The following is a 12314-nucleotide window of genomic DNA, read 5'->3' on the forward strand; positions in this document are numbered from 1 at the left end:
TTGAATGACGTCCAGTCCAAACACTGCAAAAGTAAAAAAACAAAACAAAAACAAAGCAGGAGCATTCAAACAACGCATTTCATTAATCTGAAGTTGCAATTTCTTATTAAATTGGGTCTCAATTGGTGGGTTGTGTATCTTCTTTGAAAGAGTTTTACGTGACCGGAGTTAATAAAAAAAAAAAAACCGTGCAAAAAAGTTCAGCATAGGTGGTCATTATGACAAGAGAGCTAACTTTGAGTCCACCAAACCACCACCGACGAACACATAAATATTGAACCACCAGGAGGAAGAATAAAGTTTTTGTTTTTATTCTTTTTTGAAATTGAAATAGGTACATTGCCTTGTATATTCCATATTAAGGGAACGGCGTTTGAGAATGTACAATTTATTTTGTTTTTTTTTTTGGCTACTTGGAGCGGAAGAGAACTGTTTCTGTATAGATACAATCAGTAACTCCCACTTGTAAAAGTACAATGCCCAAAAGAACATTTAATGTAAATGTAAGATTGTTTTCGTTTACGTTGTTCAACATTTTGTAGCTACTATCGGTCAGTTCTTATTTTAATCAGCCCTATCGTGAGTTTCAAGTGAACAAGATTCCACCCGGAAAATTTCAATTTAACTTTTCCCTTATTGTGAGTTCCGGGCCAAAAGTTGTTCACGTTCGGACATGTTCCTTTATTTTCAATTTTTTTCAGCTAATTTGCGAGGTTTTCGACAGCTCTTATCTCACTTAAATTTTGGTGCCGAACAAGAAACAAGTTTAGCGGAAAATGTAAATTCCCTTGCGGTGAAACTCATAACAGCTTTTGAAATTCCGGGCGAACAAAAATATCCCGTGTGGAAAACATTTCACGTGAAACTCATGATAGGGCTGAATGTGAAGTTTAATGTGTGCACTTCCGGTTTGTTGTGTGCATAGGTTTTTTTTGTCAGAGAACTATTTTTTTAACATTGCATGTTTTAAAAAGCTTTCAACCTATAAAATAAGGATTAGAAATACTAGCCTGAGTGAACATTTAATCTTTTGCCTCATTATTTTGTTCATGTTAAGAAGTTTCTTCCTCACATAATCTTTCATGGGGCCCTGTCATCTGTCGAGGGCCCTGGGGCACTGCCCCGTCTGCCTTAATGGTATGTACGCCCCTGGCTGAATCCCAATCCGAAAGCGAAATTGCACTGGCCTGAACACTTACAGGTCAAAAACGCTGTTTTTGGGTACTTTTAACGACGATTACATCCCCAATTAATTTTTGAGCGAAAATGTTCTGACTTAATTCTCAATACTTCATATTAATTTTCTGTAAATAAGCTCATTTTCATGTCTACATATATATTCTCAGTATCTTTGTAAATTTTTCGAGCTGTTAATAGACATGTTCAGGAAACAATCGGCCTTATCACGAATTCCATTCGTATCGGAAATTTGCTACGATACCCGAAAAAACAATCAAGGAATCCGTTCGTAATGGAAAATCCCATACAAATTGTCACTACGATCGGATTTTATGATTGTTTTTTTCGGGAATCGTAGAAAAATTCTGATACGAATGGAATTCGTATCGACGACTTAGGCGACTTAGGCTTTTCTGACTGCGCTAATTTATCGTAAAACCGGAATGTATCCCGATTTGATAGATTTCTATACGCACTTTGTTCATATTTATCTCTTACTGTTTAATTAATTATCACACTGATACGTGACGATGCGATGACACTACTAAATATACTGAAAGGTGCTTAGGATCCCTTCGATGTTCAAGAGATTTGTCTAACTTTTTGATCTAGCTATAATCCATACACTATAAAATGTATACATCCGTTTAAAGCTTAAGTACAGCACCATATCAGTGCAGGTGCTCTTTAAACTCACGTTTAAATGTAAGAAAATAGAAGTAAACAAAATTGTTCGTACATTCCTCCCCTTAAACAATAAATTTAGAAATCATTTTCGTGATTTACACACTCCCTATCACCATACCCTCGATCCTTATCTTTGTAAAAAGATGAATTTTTCGAATGTGGAATATATTATCCATGATTTCCGTTTCTTTTAATTAAATACAAACCATTTTCGTTATCTTCCCTTATTGCAAAGCTGAAATATCAGCTCAAAACCCATCCAGAACCAACAATAGAGTGAAAATAGTGAAACCAATCATTTGCAATAATAACACAATGCTTTTTTATGTTTTCATTTTTTTAATAAATTATTCATTTGTTTCTTTTTTGTTTTTGTTTATAATTCATTTGTTTTTATAGTTCTTTTTTTTTTTTGATTTTTGTGTTTTTTTTTTATTTCATATAATTTTAACTAGTTTTAACTTATGAATTAATAAATTCTATTTTTATATATATATATATTTAAAAAGTATTTTATATATATAATATGTATATATGAGAAATTTATTATTCGAGAAAATAATAACATACATATTTTTTGGAGTTTTTTTTTCAGATTTTTGTTTTTCATTTGTTAAAAATTATCATAAACAGAAGAAAATATATTTTTAAAAATTATATACGTAGTTTGATTTGTATAATTTGGTAGTTTTTTTTTTGTGACATATTTTTTGAGCATTCAATTTAATTTTTGAAACATTTTAAAAAATTATTTAAGAATCGAAGAAAAAATATTGAATCGTGCCTGATTATTTTTTTCGGTTTTATTTTTGTATTCTTTTGTTTGATTTCTAACTAGTTTTAAAAAATAGTATTTATATATATATTTAATTACATATATTTAGATTTCTATGTATAATTGGAATTTTAATTATAATATGTACAAAATTGTCAATTTAATTCTCTTTATTTTCTTTGCACAAAAAAGAAAATAAAAAGAATTTTTAATTTATGTAATTTTACATAATATTAGTTCACCTAATGGAATGAAGGACATATTTGAGGGAAAGGATAAAAGGGATATAACTGGCCAATGCAAGCTTAATATGCATTTTAATATTTCTCTTTTGTAAAATCATCATAATTTCCAGAACTTATTTGTCAAAAATAAAGAGAAAGAAATTAATTTTAACAAAAAAAAAAAAAAGATAAGAAAAGAATATAAAATAATGATAATGTAATTTAAAAAAAAACGAATTTAGGTTTTTCTTTTTGTTTGTTTGTTTTGCTTTTTGATTTTAAAAACTAAATAAAAAATGTCGTAAGTTAATAAATATATAATATATGCATGGGTTTCTATGTACAAATTTTTAGATTCGATAGGTACACATTCATGGGGATTTGTTTGATTCGTTTGTTTTTTTTTTTTGCTTTTTTTTATTTTTTTGTTTTCTTAATGACTATGAAAATATATATATATTTAGTTTATATAATCATATATATCGCACACTTAAAAAACTAATTTTATTTATAGTCACGTTGGTTTATTTTTGTTTAAGCATTTAAATCATTTTTATAGTATTTTGCCGCTAAGTATACAAGTTGTCCATATTTGCTATAACACAATCAATTTTTGTAGCTTTCAATAAATTTTTTTTATCATAAAATAAATTACATATGTAGGTACTAAAGCTAGGACTAGACTGTAAGTCGAAATATGGTTCATTGCTTGAAGAGAACATGTTTGAGAATCAGAATCGGGTTGTTTTAAAACATCCTTCAATTTAATATTACAATTTTTGATTTAAACCAATATTTAATCTCAGTCTAATCGAAGCCATAGCGGAGAAAAAATTTGTTTAAGTAAGACAATTATTTTTTGAGGAAACATTTTAATATCTACAGTCAGTCAGCGAATAATAATTTAAACACAATTTTTGTTTTGTAAATTTAACTTATTTAAGATAAAAATTAAAAAAAATTCCATAAAAATGTAAGATTTCGTTTGTTGTTGTTGTTATTATTTGTGGGAATCAGGAAGGTAATACTTAGGCTTACAAATGAAAACATGACTACACATGAGATGAGGGAACTATAAACCTTCAGTTATTTTTACAATTCTAATATAAAAAATATTTTTTTATTGGATAACTACATATGCGGGGTCCCACAAACGACTGTTCGCTGATTCTGCGATGACGCCGCCGCCACTGACGACGGCCACCTTTGACTGCAATACGCTGAATCACCAAGGACTGATATCCTTTTACTGCTGTCCTGCTGGAGCATGTATTCTTTGGTTGTAGGCGGACTACTGAGTATCTGTGATGCTCGATGCATCAATGATGGATCTGTGTTGAGCTGCTTTTGTGACTTTGCTCTAGCCAGCGGTGTTATTGTGCCAACAAAGCACTCACTATTGGCGTTGTTGTTGTCACTGTAACCGGAGATTACAGCAGCTCCATAGAGGCTGGTGTTCATGAGACAATCGTCGCCGACACCACCACCACCACTACCACCGCCTGTTACACTCGCGACATTGTTGACACTTTTGTCCCAGGTGTTTTTTATGATGTTTGGATTGGTGTTGTCGAACGCCAAGGCACTGCTTGAAGTACGTTTGGCTGAGAGTGTGGCAGCGCCACAGCCACCCATGCCAACGACTCCGCCAATGCCAACCATACCGCCACCCATGCCATGACCGTTGTGCATTCCATTGGCGGTGGCATTTTGTTCATTTTGTTTTCTCGCTTCGGCGTCATCTTTTTCCTGGGCACGCTTGCGTTTTCGCTTCATACAGATCACAACTGAGGCAGCAATCACGGCAACCACTGGCATGGCAACTGAGAGAATGGCTATTAGAACTACTTGACCACTTGTTAGACCGTCACTGCGAGGTATTTGGGGATTCGCTTCGTATTGTTGGGCGTCGGGTGATGCGGGTGAGTATGTATATGAATCTTCTTCACATTGTTTTCCCCCATAGTTATTGGCACAGATGCATTGGAAACTATTTACTCGATTGACGCAGGTTCCTCCATTGCGACAGGGTTGTGTTGCACATTCATTAATATCAACGCTGCAGTCTTTACCCTCGAATCCAGCCCGGCAAATGCATTGGTAATCGTTATTAAGATTTGTACAGCTTCCACCATTGGCACAAGGCTTTGTTAGACAGAGATCAACCTTTTCGCCGCAAACCAATCCAAGATATCCAGGTACACATTGACAACGGAATTGATTAACCATATCTATGCAAGTTCCTCCATTTAGACAAGGATTACCCTGACAATCATCGATGTTCTCTTCGCAGTGATCTCCAGTGAATCCGGATAAACATTGACACTTGAATGAATTTTCGCCAGTACTACTGACCATGCATGCTCCACCATTTTGACAAGGATTTGGATTGCAATTGTCTACATGAATTTCACAATGAATTCCACTATATCCATACGGGCATTCGCATTTAAACCCCGACTTTGTGTCCCGGCAATTTCCAGTTTTACAGGGTTTGTCTATACACGTATGCACCTTATCCTCGCAGTGTCGTCCTGTCCAACCTTTACGACAGTCGCATTTGTAGTTGTTATTCGCACTATCATCGGAACAGCTGCCGCCATTCAGACAGGGTTCATATTCGCAGGAAGTGACTTGGGTTTCGCATTCAGTGCCATTGAATCCAGGCGCACATTTGCAGGTGTAAAGACCTTGTCCCGTATTGAAGCAGGTTCCTTGATTATGGCAGGGTCGATGGTTGGTGCAGTAGTTGAGATCTTGGTTGCAAAACAGACCACCCCAGCCTTCGTCGCAATGGCACTCCCAGGGTGCGTTGCATGTTCCATGCACACAACCAGGATAGGGTTCGCATTGATCGCAAAGTGGTCCTTTCCAGCCAGGGCTACATCTGGAAGAAAAGAAGAAGAAAAAAAAGTTTTAATAAAAAAAAATCTTCAAAAAAGCTCCCTTAAAAAGCGAGCTGTTGCAAAAAAAAAAAAACAGATTAAGAAAAGTGTGAGAGGAGCAGCAGATTGCACGCCAAAAGCCCCTCAGGGGAGCACTTAGAGAGAAGAAGGTGCAACACAACAAGAAGACAACGAAAAAATCGAAAAAGTGAATGTGGGTCCGCCGAATGGCAAGAATGCAAATAAGCTAACTGGTGTGGTAGTGGCACTCTGGCACCGGTTGTTGGTGGCTTTCGATTCGTTGGCTTCTGCCGGCGGCTGTGGGACGCCGCTATAGTCACATGCAGTGTGCATGAACAACATGCTGCTGTTGTTGATGTTGCTTTTGCTGTTGATGATAATGATGATGGTGTATATTTGTGAGTGTGTATTCCTAACTGTCCATCGTGAAACAACCTGGAAAACTGAAATACGAACAGGTGATATGACGACGGCGACGAAGATGGATGAGAGTGCTGCTTGCTGCGCTGCTGCTGCTGCTATTGTTGCTTCAAAAAATATAATCTGCTTGTCTTCTTTTATCTCTTGTTCTTTTTTAACTACCTTTCTTATACCTATATGTAGTTTTATTTTTATATTTTTCTTTGATTGTTAGTTTTTTTTTTTTGTTGTATTTTGTTTTCTTCTTTGAATCACCAAACGTAGTGATCGCGCGTACGTGCGCCGTGTATGTGATTATATTTGCGAACAATTTTTCTCACGCTTGGCTTCTCTTTAGCCAGCACTGCTGCACTGCACTTCGCTCCTCTCTGCTCCACTCCACTCAGACCCCAAAAGAACCAAGAAAACTTAAACAACACAGAACCGGCTGATTGTGTTTAATAATGAAGCCACCGCCAAGGAGGAATATCTATGTGTGTAGAAGAAGTAGAAGGATGTGCGATGATTATGGTAAAGAAATTATGATGTATGCAGACATGATGATGATGATGCACTGGATAAATATGAGAAATCAAAGGCGCAGCAGCGAGTTTGATGGATTCTTTTTTTTTTATTCATTTTTTTTTTAGACGACTGGACTCGACAATGGACATGTGTCAATTTTCTAAATAGAAGTCAACTCTAAATGGCGCCTTTGGGTGTCTTGTTATTAGAGGACAATATAATCGGCGCTTTGGTTTCAAAAGGATAAAGGTATAAATGGTTTCATATTTCTTATTGTGATATCTTTTATCTATCTTTGACTCTCCCCAAAACACTTCCAAGAATAGTTGCAGTGTTAAAAGTCAATAAAACACTTAATATTGTGCAATAATAAAAATCAACACAAGTTTTCGATTCCATTTACCATTTACAGTTTGCCTAACATTATTTTGACATCTTTCCTGAGCCTAAAAATGATCAATCAATTAACTCTACAACGGAATTTCAGCATCAAATTCTTTAAGCTAACAACTAAATAATCGTTTAAAGCTTAAAAGAGGTTTCAAGACTCTTTAAAATGCCAAATACAAAAATGCCTTTACTAAGAAAAAGAAAAAAAAAAAAAAACAGTAATAACCTCCCTTGAATGGATTTATGTGACTTGCCATAAATAGTTATGTCGATCAGTTTTACGTGCGACTTTTTACTAGCTCGTTTTTGAGATTTCAAGTGTGCGCACATAGCATATCTACAATTATATTGATATTTTTTTATTTTATTGTTTTCATGAATCTTAAGCTTGTCTTGTAGTTTGTCCATTATTGTTTTTTTATTCTTCTTTTTAACAAACAATAAGAATAAATAATACTCTGCTGATGATATTTGCGGAGCAGGGAGGGGTTTTCAACTTGTCGATCAAAAGAGTTTTTTTTTTCATTTTTTCTTTAGAGTCGTTTTCGTGGAATCATCAGACGTTTTGAACTAGAACAATCGCGGGTGATTAACCACCACTAACCACCAACTGTCCCTTAGAGGTGGTTCGACTGAAGAACTCCAAGAAATACCGTTGAACAGTTTTTTTTCTGGTCTTCTTCATTGTAGTCTCTCTATCTGTTTATTCGTCTTCTATGGGAGTTGAAAGCAACATTATCGAAATCATTTTGCGCTCATTAACATTTCGGGTGGCCACTATGAATATCAAAAAGTGTTGATGCCTCAAGACAAGACAACAGAAAAACTATAAAAAAAAAAATAAAATAATACACAATCTGTTCCTAAAGTAGGTAGTAGGTATAGTGTGTGTGGTGGCTTACTCTGTGTGACCATAGCCATTGACAAGGTTGCACGATCGTACAAGAAATGTTGTTTTCCAAAGAAAAAATTCTTTCTGAAACTGAGTTTCCAATCATCATTGCGGCTGTCGTCGTCGAAGCGCGATCGTCACATTATTACCATCATCAGCAGCACATAATACACCCAACAAATATCACCATTGCCACCCTCCTCCCAATAGTAGGTAGAGGTACATAATATTATTAAGTGCGGTGTGCCCGTCCAGTTTCAGCAGTATTGTGTGTCTTTGCAACAACAACAAAAACAACACGAAGGAGGTTTGTCCGTCCGTCCGTACCGTCCGAAAAAGCCCAAAAGAAAAAAAAAAACACAAAAATAAATTCACGGTGTAATGTGTGGGAATGTTTTATCAATTCCAAGCATACACTTATGCTTCCAGAATACGAAAGTTTATGACATTGTTTTATGAGGTCTGCTTTCGATCGTTTTTAAGGTATTATTCGACGATGACAACTACGGCAATCACATAGTCATATTGTTAGTGTTCGTGCTGCGCGATGGATGATGATGATGGTGTGATGGGGCTTAACCACGTTTATTCTTTTCCTTATATTCTGGATGAGTTTTGGTGTCTCAAAAGAGTTTGGGGTTTTTGCGTGTGCGTGTGCATAGGAGTTATCAAGACTAGCTTTTGAGATGGAGGTTGAGGAAGAAGCAAGTTGTGATGAATTGCAAGTTTGTATTGTCATGTTTTCATAATTAATGTTTAAGGTGATGACAAAAGAGACATAAGATTCTGGGTTAGTTTTAGTTGAAGGCTTGATTTTATGAATCTCGTTCGTCAACTAAAATATCGATGTATGGTGTTCAAAACTTTTATTACAGAAATAGAATAGCTATCATCGGAATTTGAACAAAATACTATTAGGCAAGTTCAATGCCCGAGTTGAAAAGAAATTAGATATTTTGTAGAGTTAATTTGTTTTGTTTTCCTCTTTTGCCCCCGTGTCGGTGTAAATTTGAATCCAACATTGACAGTAGGTCAAGTCTTATAATAACGAAAGGCAGTATTTTATATATTTTTGTTCTGGAATAACTTCTCCACTTCAGAGTATTTTTTATAGATGAAGGTCAAATATTACAGCAATTGAGTATTCTGCATTTATAAAATCCCTTAGTGACCTTGCTTTAAGGCAATTTAAGTGCCTCATATTTGTGTTGTATATTACAACTGCATAACTGAATGGCTATCACCTGGGAAACTTTTTTTTTAAATTTCTTCATACAATCTTCTACCCACAAATTGTTGTATTTTTATGTATTTATGTATAGGTTGGGGCGCTGGACTTCACTGACTCATTTTTAGAGCTCGGTCAAGTTCCATCTTCGCACATGCATTATGATGACGGTTTCGGTGGCGATGGTTGTGGCGGAGCAGAATTGTTGATGACGAAGCTCTGGTGTTGTATATATCAACCTGCAAAAATTTAAAACCTCCCCAAATACAATCCTCACAAAACAAAAAAATATAAGTAAAGTAAAAAAAAATGTAAAACGAAACAAAACAAAACGAGAACCGAAAGATAAAACCTGAACACCGTACTGGAGTGTTGGGTCTGTGGGAAAAATTGAGAATGCACCAAGCAACACCAAAAAGGCATTCTTCTTCTTCTTGGAGCAGTATGTAGCTAGGCTCTCGAATGCTGGCATTTTTGCCCTTTCCTGCTTGCTCGTGCAGTATTTTTTTTATTTTTTTTTTTTTGTATGTTTCTCGGCGCGTTTGGTTCCGATTTTCTCATTTTCCATTTTCGTTGAGAGTTCTTTTTGGGTAGATAGTTTTGTTTTGTTGTTGTCGTCGTTTAGTTTTTTGTTGTTGGATGGATAGATATTCCTCTATTTTCCAGAGCTCAGTTTCTGTGATTAAATAACTGCTGAAGGTGTGTCGTCGTCTTCGTCGTAGTCGTTGTCGTCGTCGCCGATCGATGTATAGTCGGTTGTTAGGAGTCATAGCCATTGCGATCTCTGTTCGTCGTTATGTTGTTCCTAAGGAGGGCTGTATCGGTGGGGTAGATGGTTAGCTGGCTGGCTGACTTGGTGGTGTTCTGTGCGAGGTGCCATTGTAGCCGGTGTGCTGTGCTTTGCTTGCTTGCGATTGAGGCTCATCAGGTAACATCGTGCAATGCAAGCTAATTTATTATACAGCCAGGTTCAGTTTCTAGGTTTTCTATATTCTCAGACACACATATACAACCAAAGCACAATCACAAAGGGAAAATGGGTTCCTCAAAAGTTCTTTTTTTTTCCTGTTGCGCTCCTCTCACAATTCAACCGTTGGAAAATCTTATTGTTTGTTCAAGTTGATTTCGGTAGGGCAAACTGATGATATTTCGCTTTAATGTGGAATGAAATTTAATTTGTATTTGTCATTTACAATTTTTCTAATTTTTTCGCACGCATAATGATTTGATAACACGCATTCACATTCAACAGCCGTCAAACGACTTTCTTTTTCTCTTGTGCCATGGATTTAAACAGTGGGTGGGTTTGCATTACAATATTAGTTATAAGGCGGTGGCCGGGTGGGAACTAGGTTGGTCAATTCGTGGTAGAGAGGTAGCAGACGTTAAAATATTTGTAGGTTTGTATATATTATACTTACTGGCAAGTGTTGGGCTGGTCGCATGTTCCGTGTTCACAACCTTTTGTGCAGCGTGCTGTAAAGAGAGGAAGCAAATTGTATAAGTAAGTAATAATTAGACATGGTAATATGAAAAATAGGGTATTTGGAATAGAAGAAACAAACATTAGAAGACGAGCGATAAATATCAATGAATGAGATTATATTTTTATGAATGGTCGTACCCTTACATTAAGGAGTGTAACGCAAATCAAAATGTCATAAAAACTGTTGATTGCAAGACATTTAAATCCTAAGTGGGAGACGAAGACAATTAATATTATTTTTTCATAGATTAAATCTGAATCGTTTTTATTTTTGTTATTGTTTGTATAATATCACAAAAATGTGCTTTAATGAAGCTTTTCTATTTGGAAGATAATACATTAACGAATTAAAAAATTAAGAAAATGCGGTAGGTAAAGGTTGTTTTCCCTGCTCACTCAACGCATAAAGTTCTACAAAAATCCTATCAATCCATGAAAATACCTTATTCCGTCAAGTTTTGTTTTCCATGAAAGTATAATCTCGAAAAGATTTGTTTTTTAATCTCTATTTGATCTTAAATTTCTTGTATCTCCACAACACATCGACCTTAAGGATTAAGCAATAAAAGAATTTAAAAAAAAAATCTTATAAATCCTTTATTCCTTCTATTTATCGATTATCATCGCTCAATAAGATTAAAATAAAAAAAAGATATCAAGATAGCTTAAACAAAAATTCCAAAATCTCGCAGACAAAGAAATTCTCTTGTCCCCCAAAACACCAATATCAACAACAACAAAACAAAATTCGATGAAATGTGTATTAATGATGTGATGGGCCAGTTTGAAGAGTCTCAACAAAAACGAAAAATTAAAAACTGGTCACACTGATAAAGAGAATCTTATAAAATCAAATCAAATCCAATCATAGCTAAAGACATTTAGAAGAAAAAAAAAATGAAAACAACAACCAACTCTGATTTCCTTTGTCTGTCTCTGGCTGTGAACCCCGTCTTCACCAGGCCCAACAACAGCCTGCAGTAATATGTTGCTCACTCAATCAGTTAATAATTATGGCTACTTTGGAAACATTTTCTTGATTCCTCTTTCATTTCTTACACAAAATCTTAACTCTCCTCCTGTTTGGAAATAATCTTGTTTATTATTCAAATTTAGATCGATCCATTCATTCATAAAAAAAAAACAATGTGTCATCGTCACTCTATTATGTTTTCGATTTAAATCGAGAAAAAAGGGATTTGTATGACCAACACACACTATTATATAAACGATAAACCATACAAATGCCCCTCGTCCTCTATTGGGGTTCCCCCAAGACCCAACCGAGGCATAAGAACTTAACGTCAGCGGTAAATATTTTATTAAAGACCTTTAAGACGTTATGGGTTCTCTCGAGGCTATGAGAAAAATCTTCCCACGCCAGTTGAAAGGCTGACTAAACCAAGCTAAAGCAATACATATACATATGTGTATAGTGGTAATTGGTAGCATGGATAAAGGAGAACAAACGAACGAACAAACATATGACTGATCCAGGGATTGCTCCTATAAACCCTACCTGTATTTTGTGAATATTCAACAGATAGATGCCGCTTTACTTCTTCGTCTTCTTCTTCTAGAATTCTACATCATCTATACAATCGACAAATGCCTTCCTTTTTT

General features: G+C 35.3%; 1 protein-coding gene across 1 annotated transcript in view; it reads right to left on the minus strand.

Moving 5' to 3' along the window:
- Positions 1-3367: 3367 nt before the first annotated feature.
- Positions 3368-12314, minus strand: part of LOC129913807 (neurogenic locus protein delta) — a 39393-nt gene continuing 30446 nt past the window's right edge. Inside the window, exons 5-6 of the mRNA XM_055992672.1 lie at positions 10627-10681; positions 3368-5752 (exon numbers count right to left, since the gene is read on the minus strand). Of these exons, the coding sequence (XP_055848647.1) occupies positions 3997-5752; positions 10627-10681 (1811 nt within the window). The 3' untranslated portion in view covers positions 3368-3996. The remainder of the gene's footprint in view (positions 5753-10626; positions 10682-12314) is intronic.

Source organism: Episyrphus balteatus, chromosome 3 (assembly GCF_945859705.1).
Source record: "Episyrphus balteatus chromosome 3, idEpiBalt1.1, whole genome shotgun sequence".
NCBI classification, from domain to species: Eukaryota; Metazoa; Arthropoda; class Insecta; order Diptera; family Syrphidae; genus Episyrphus; species Episyrphus balteatus.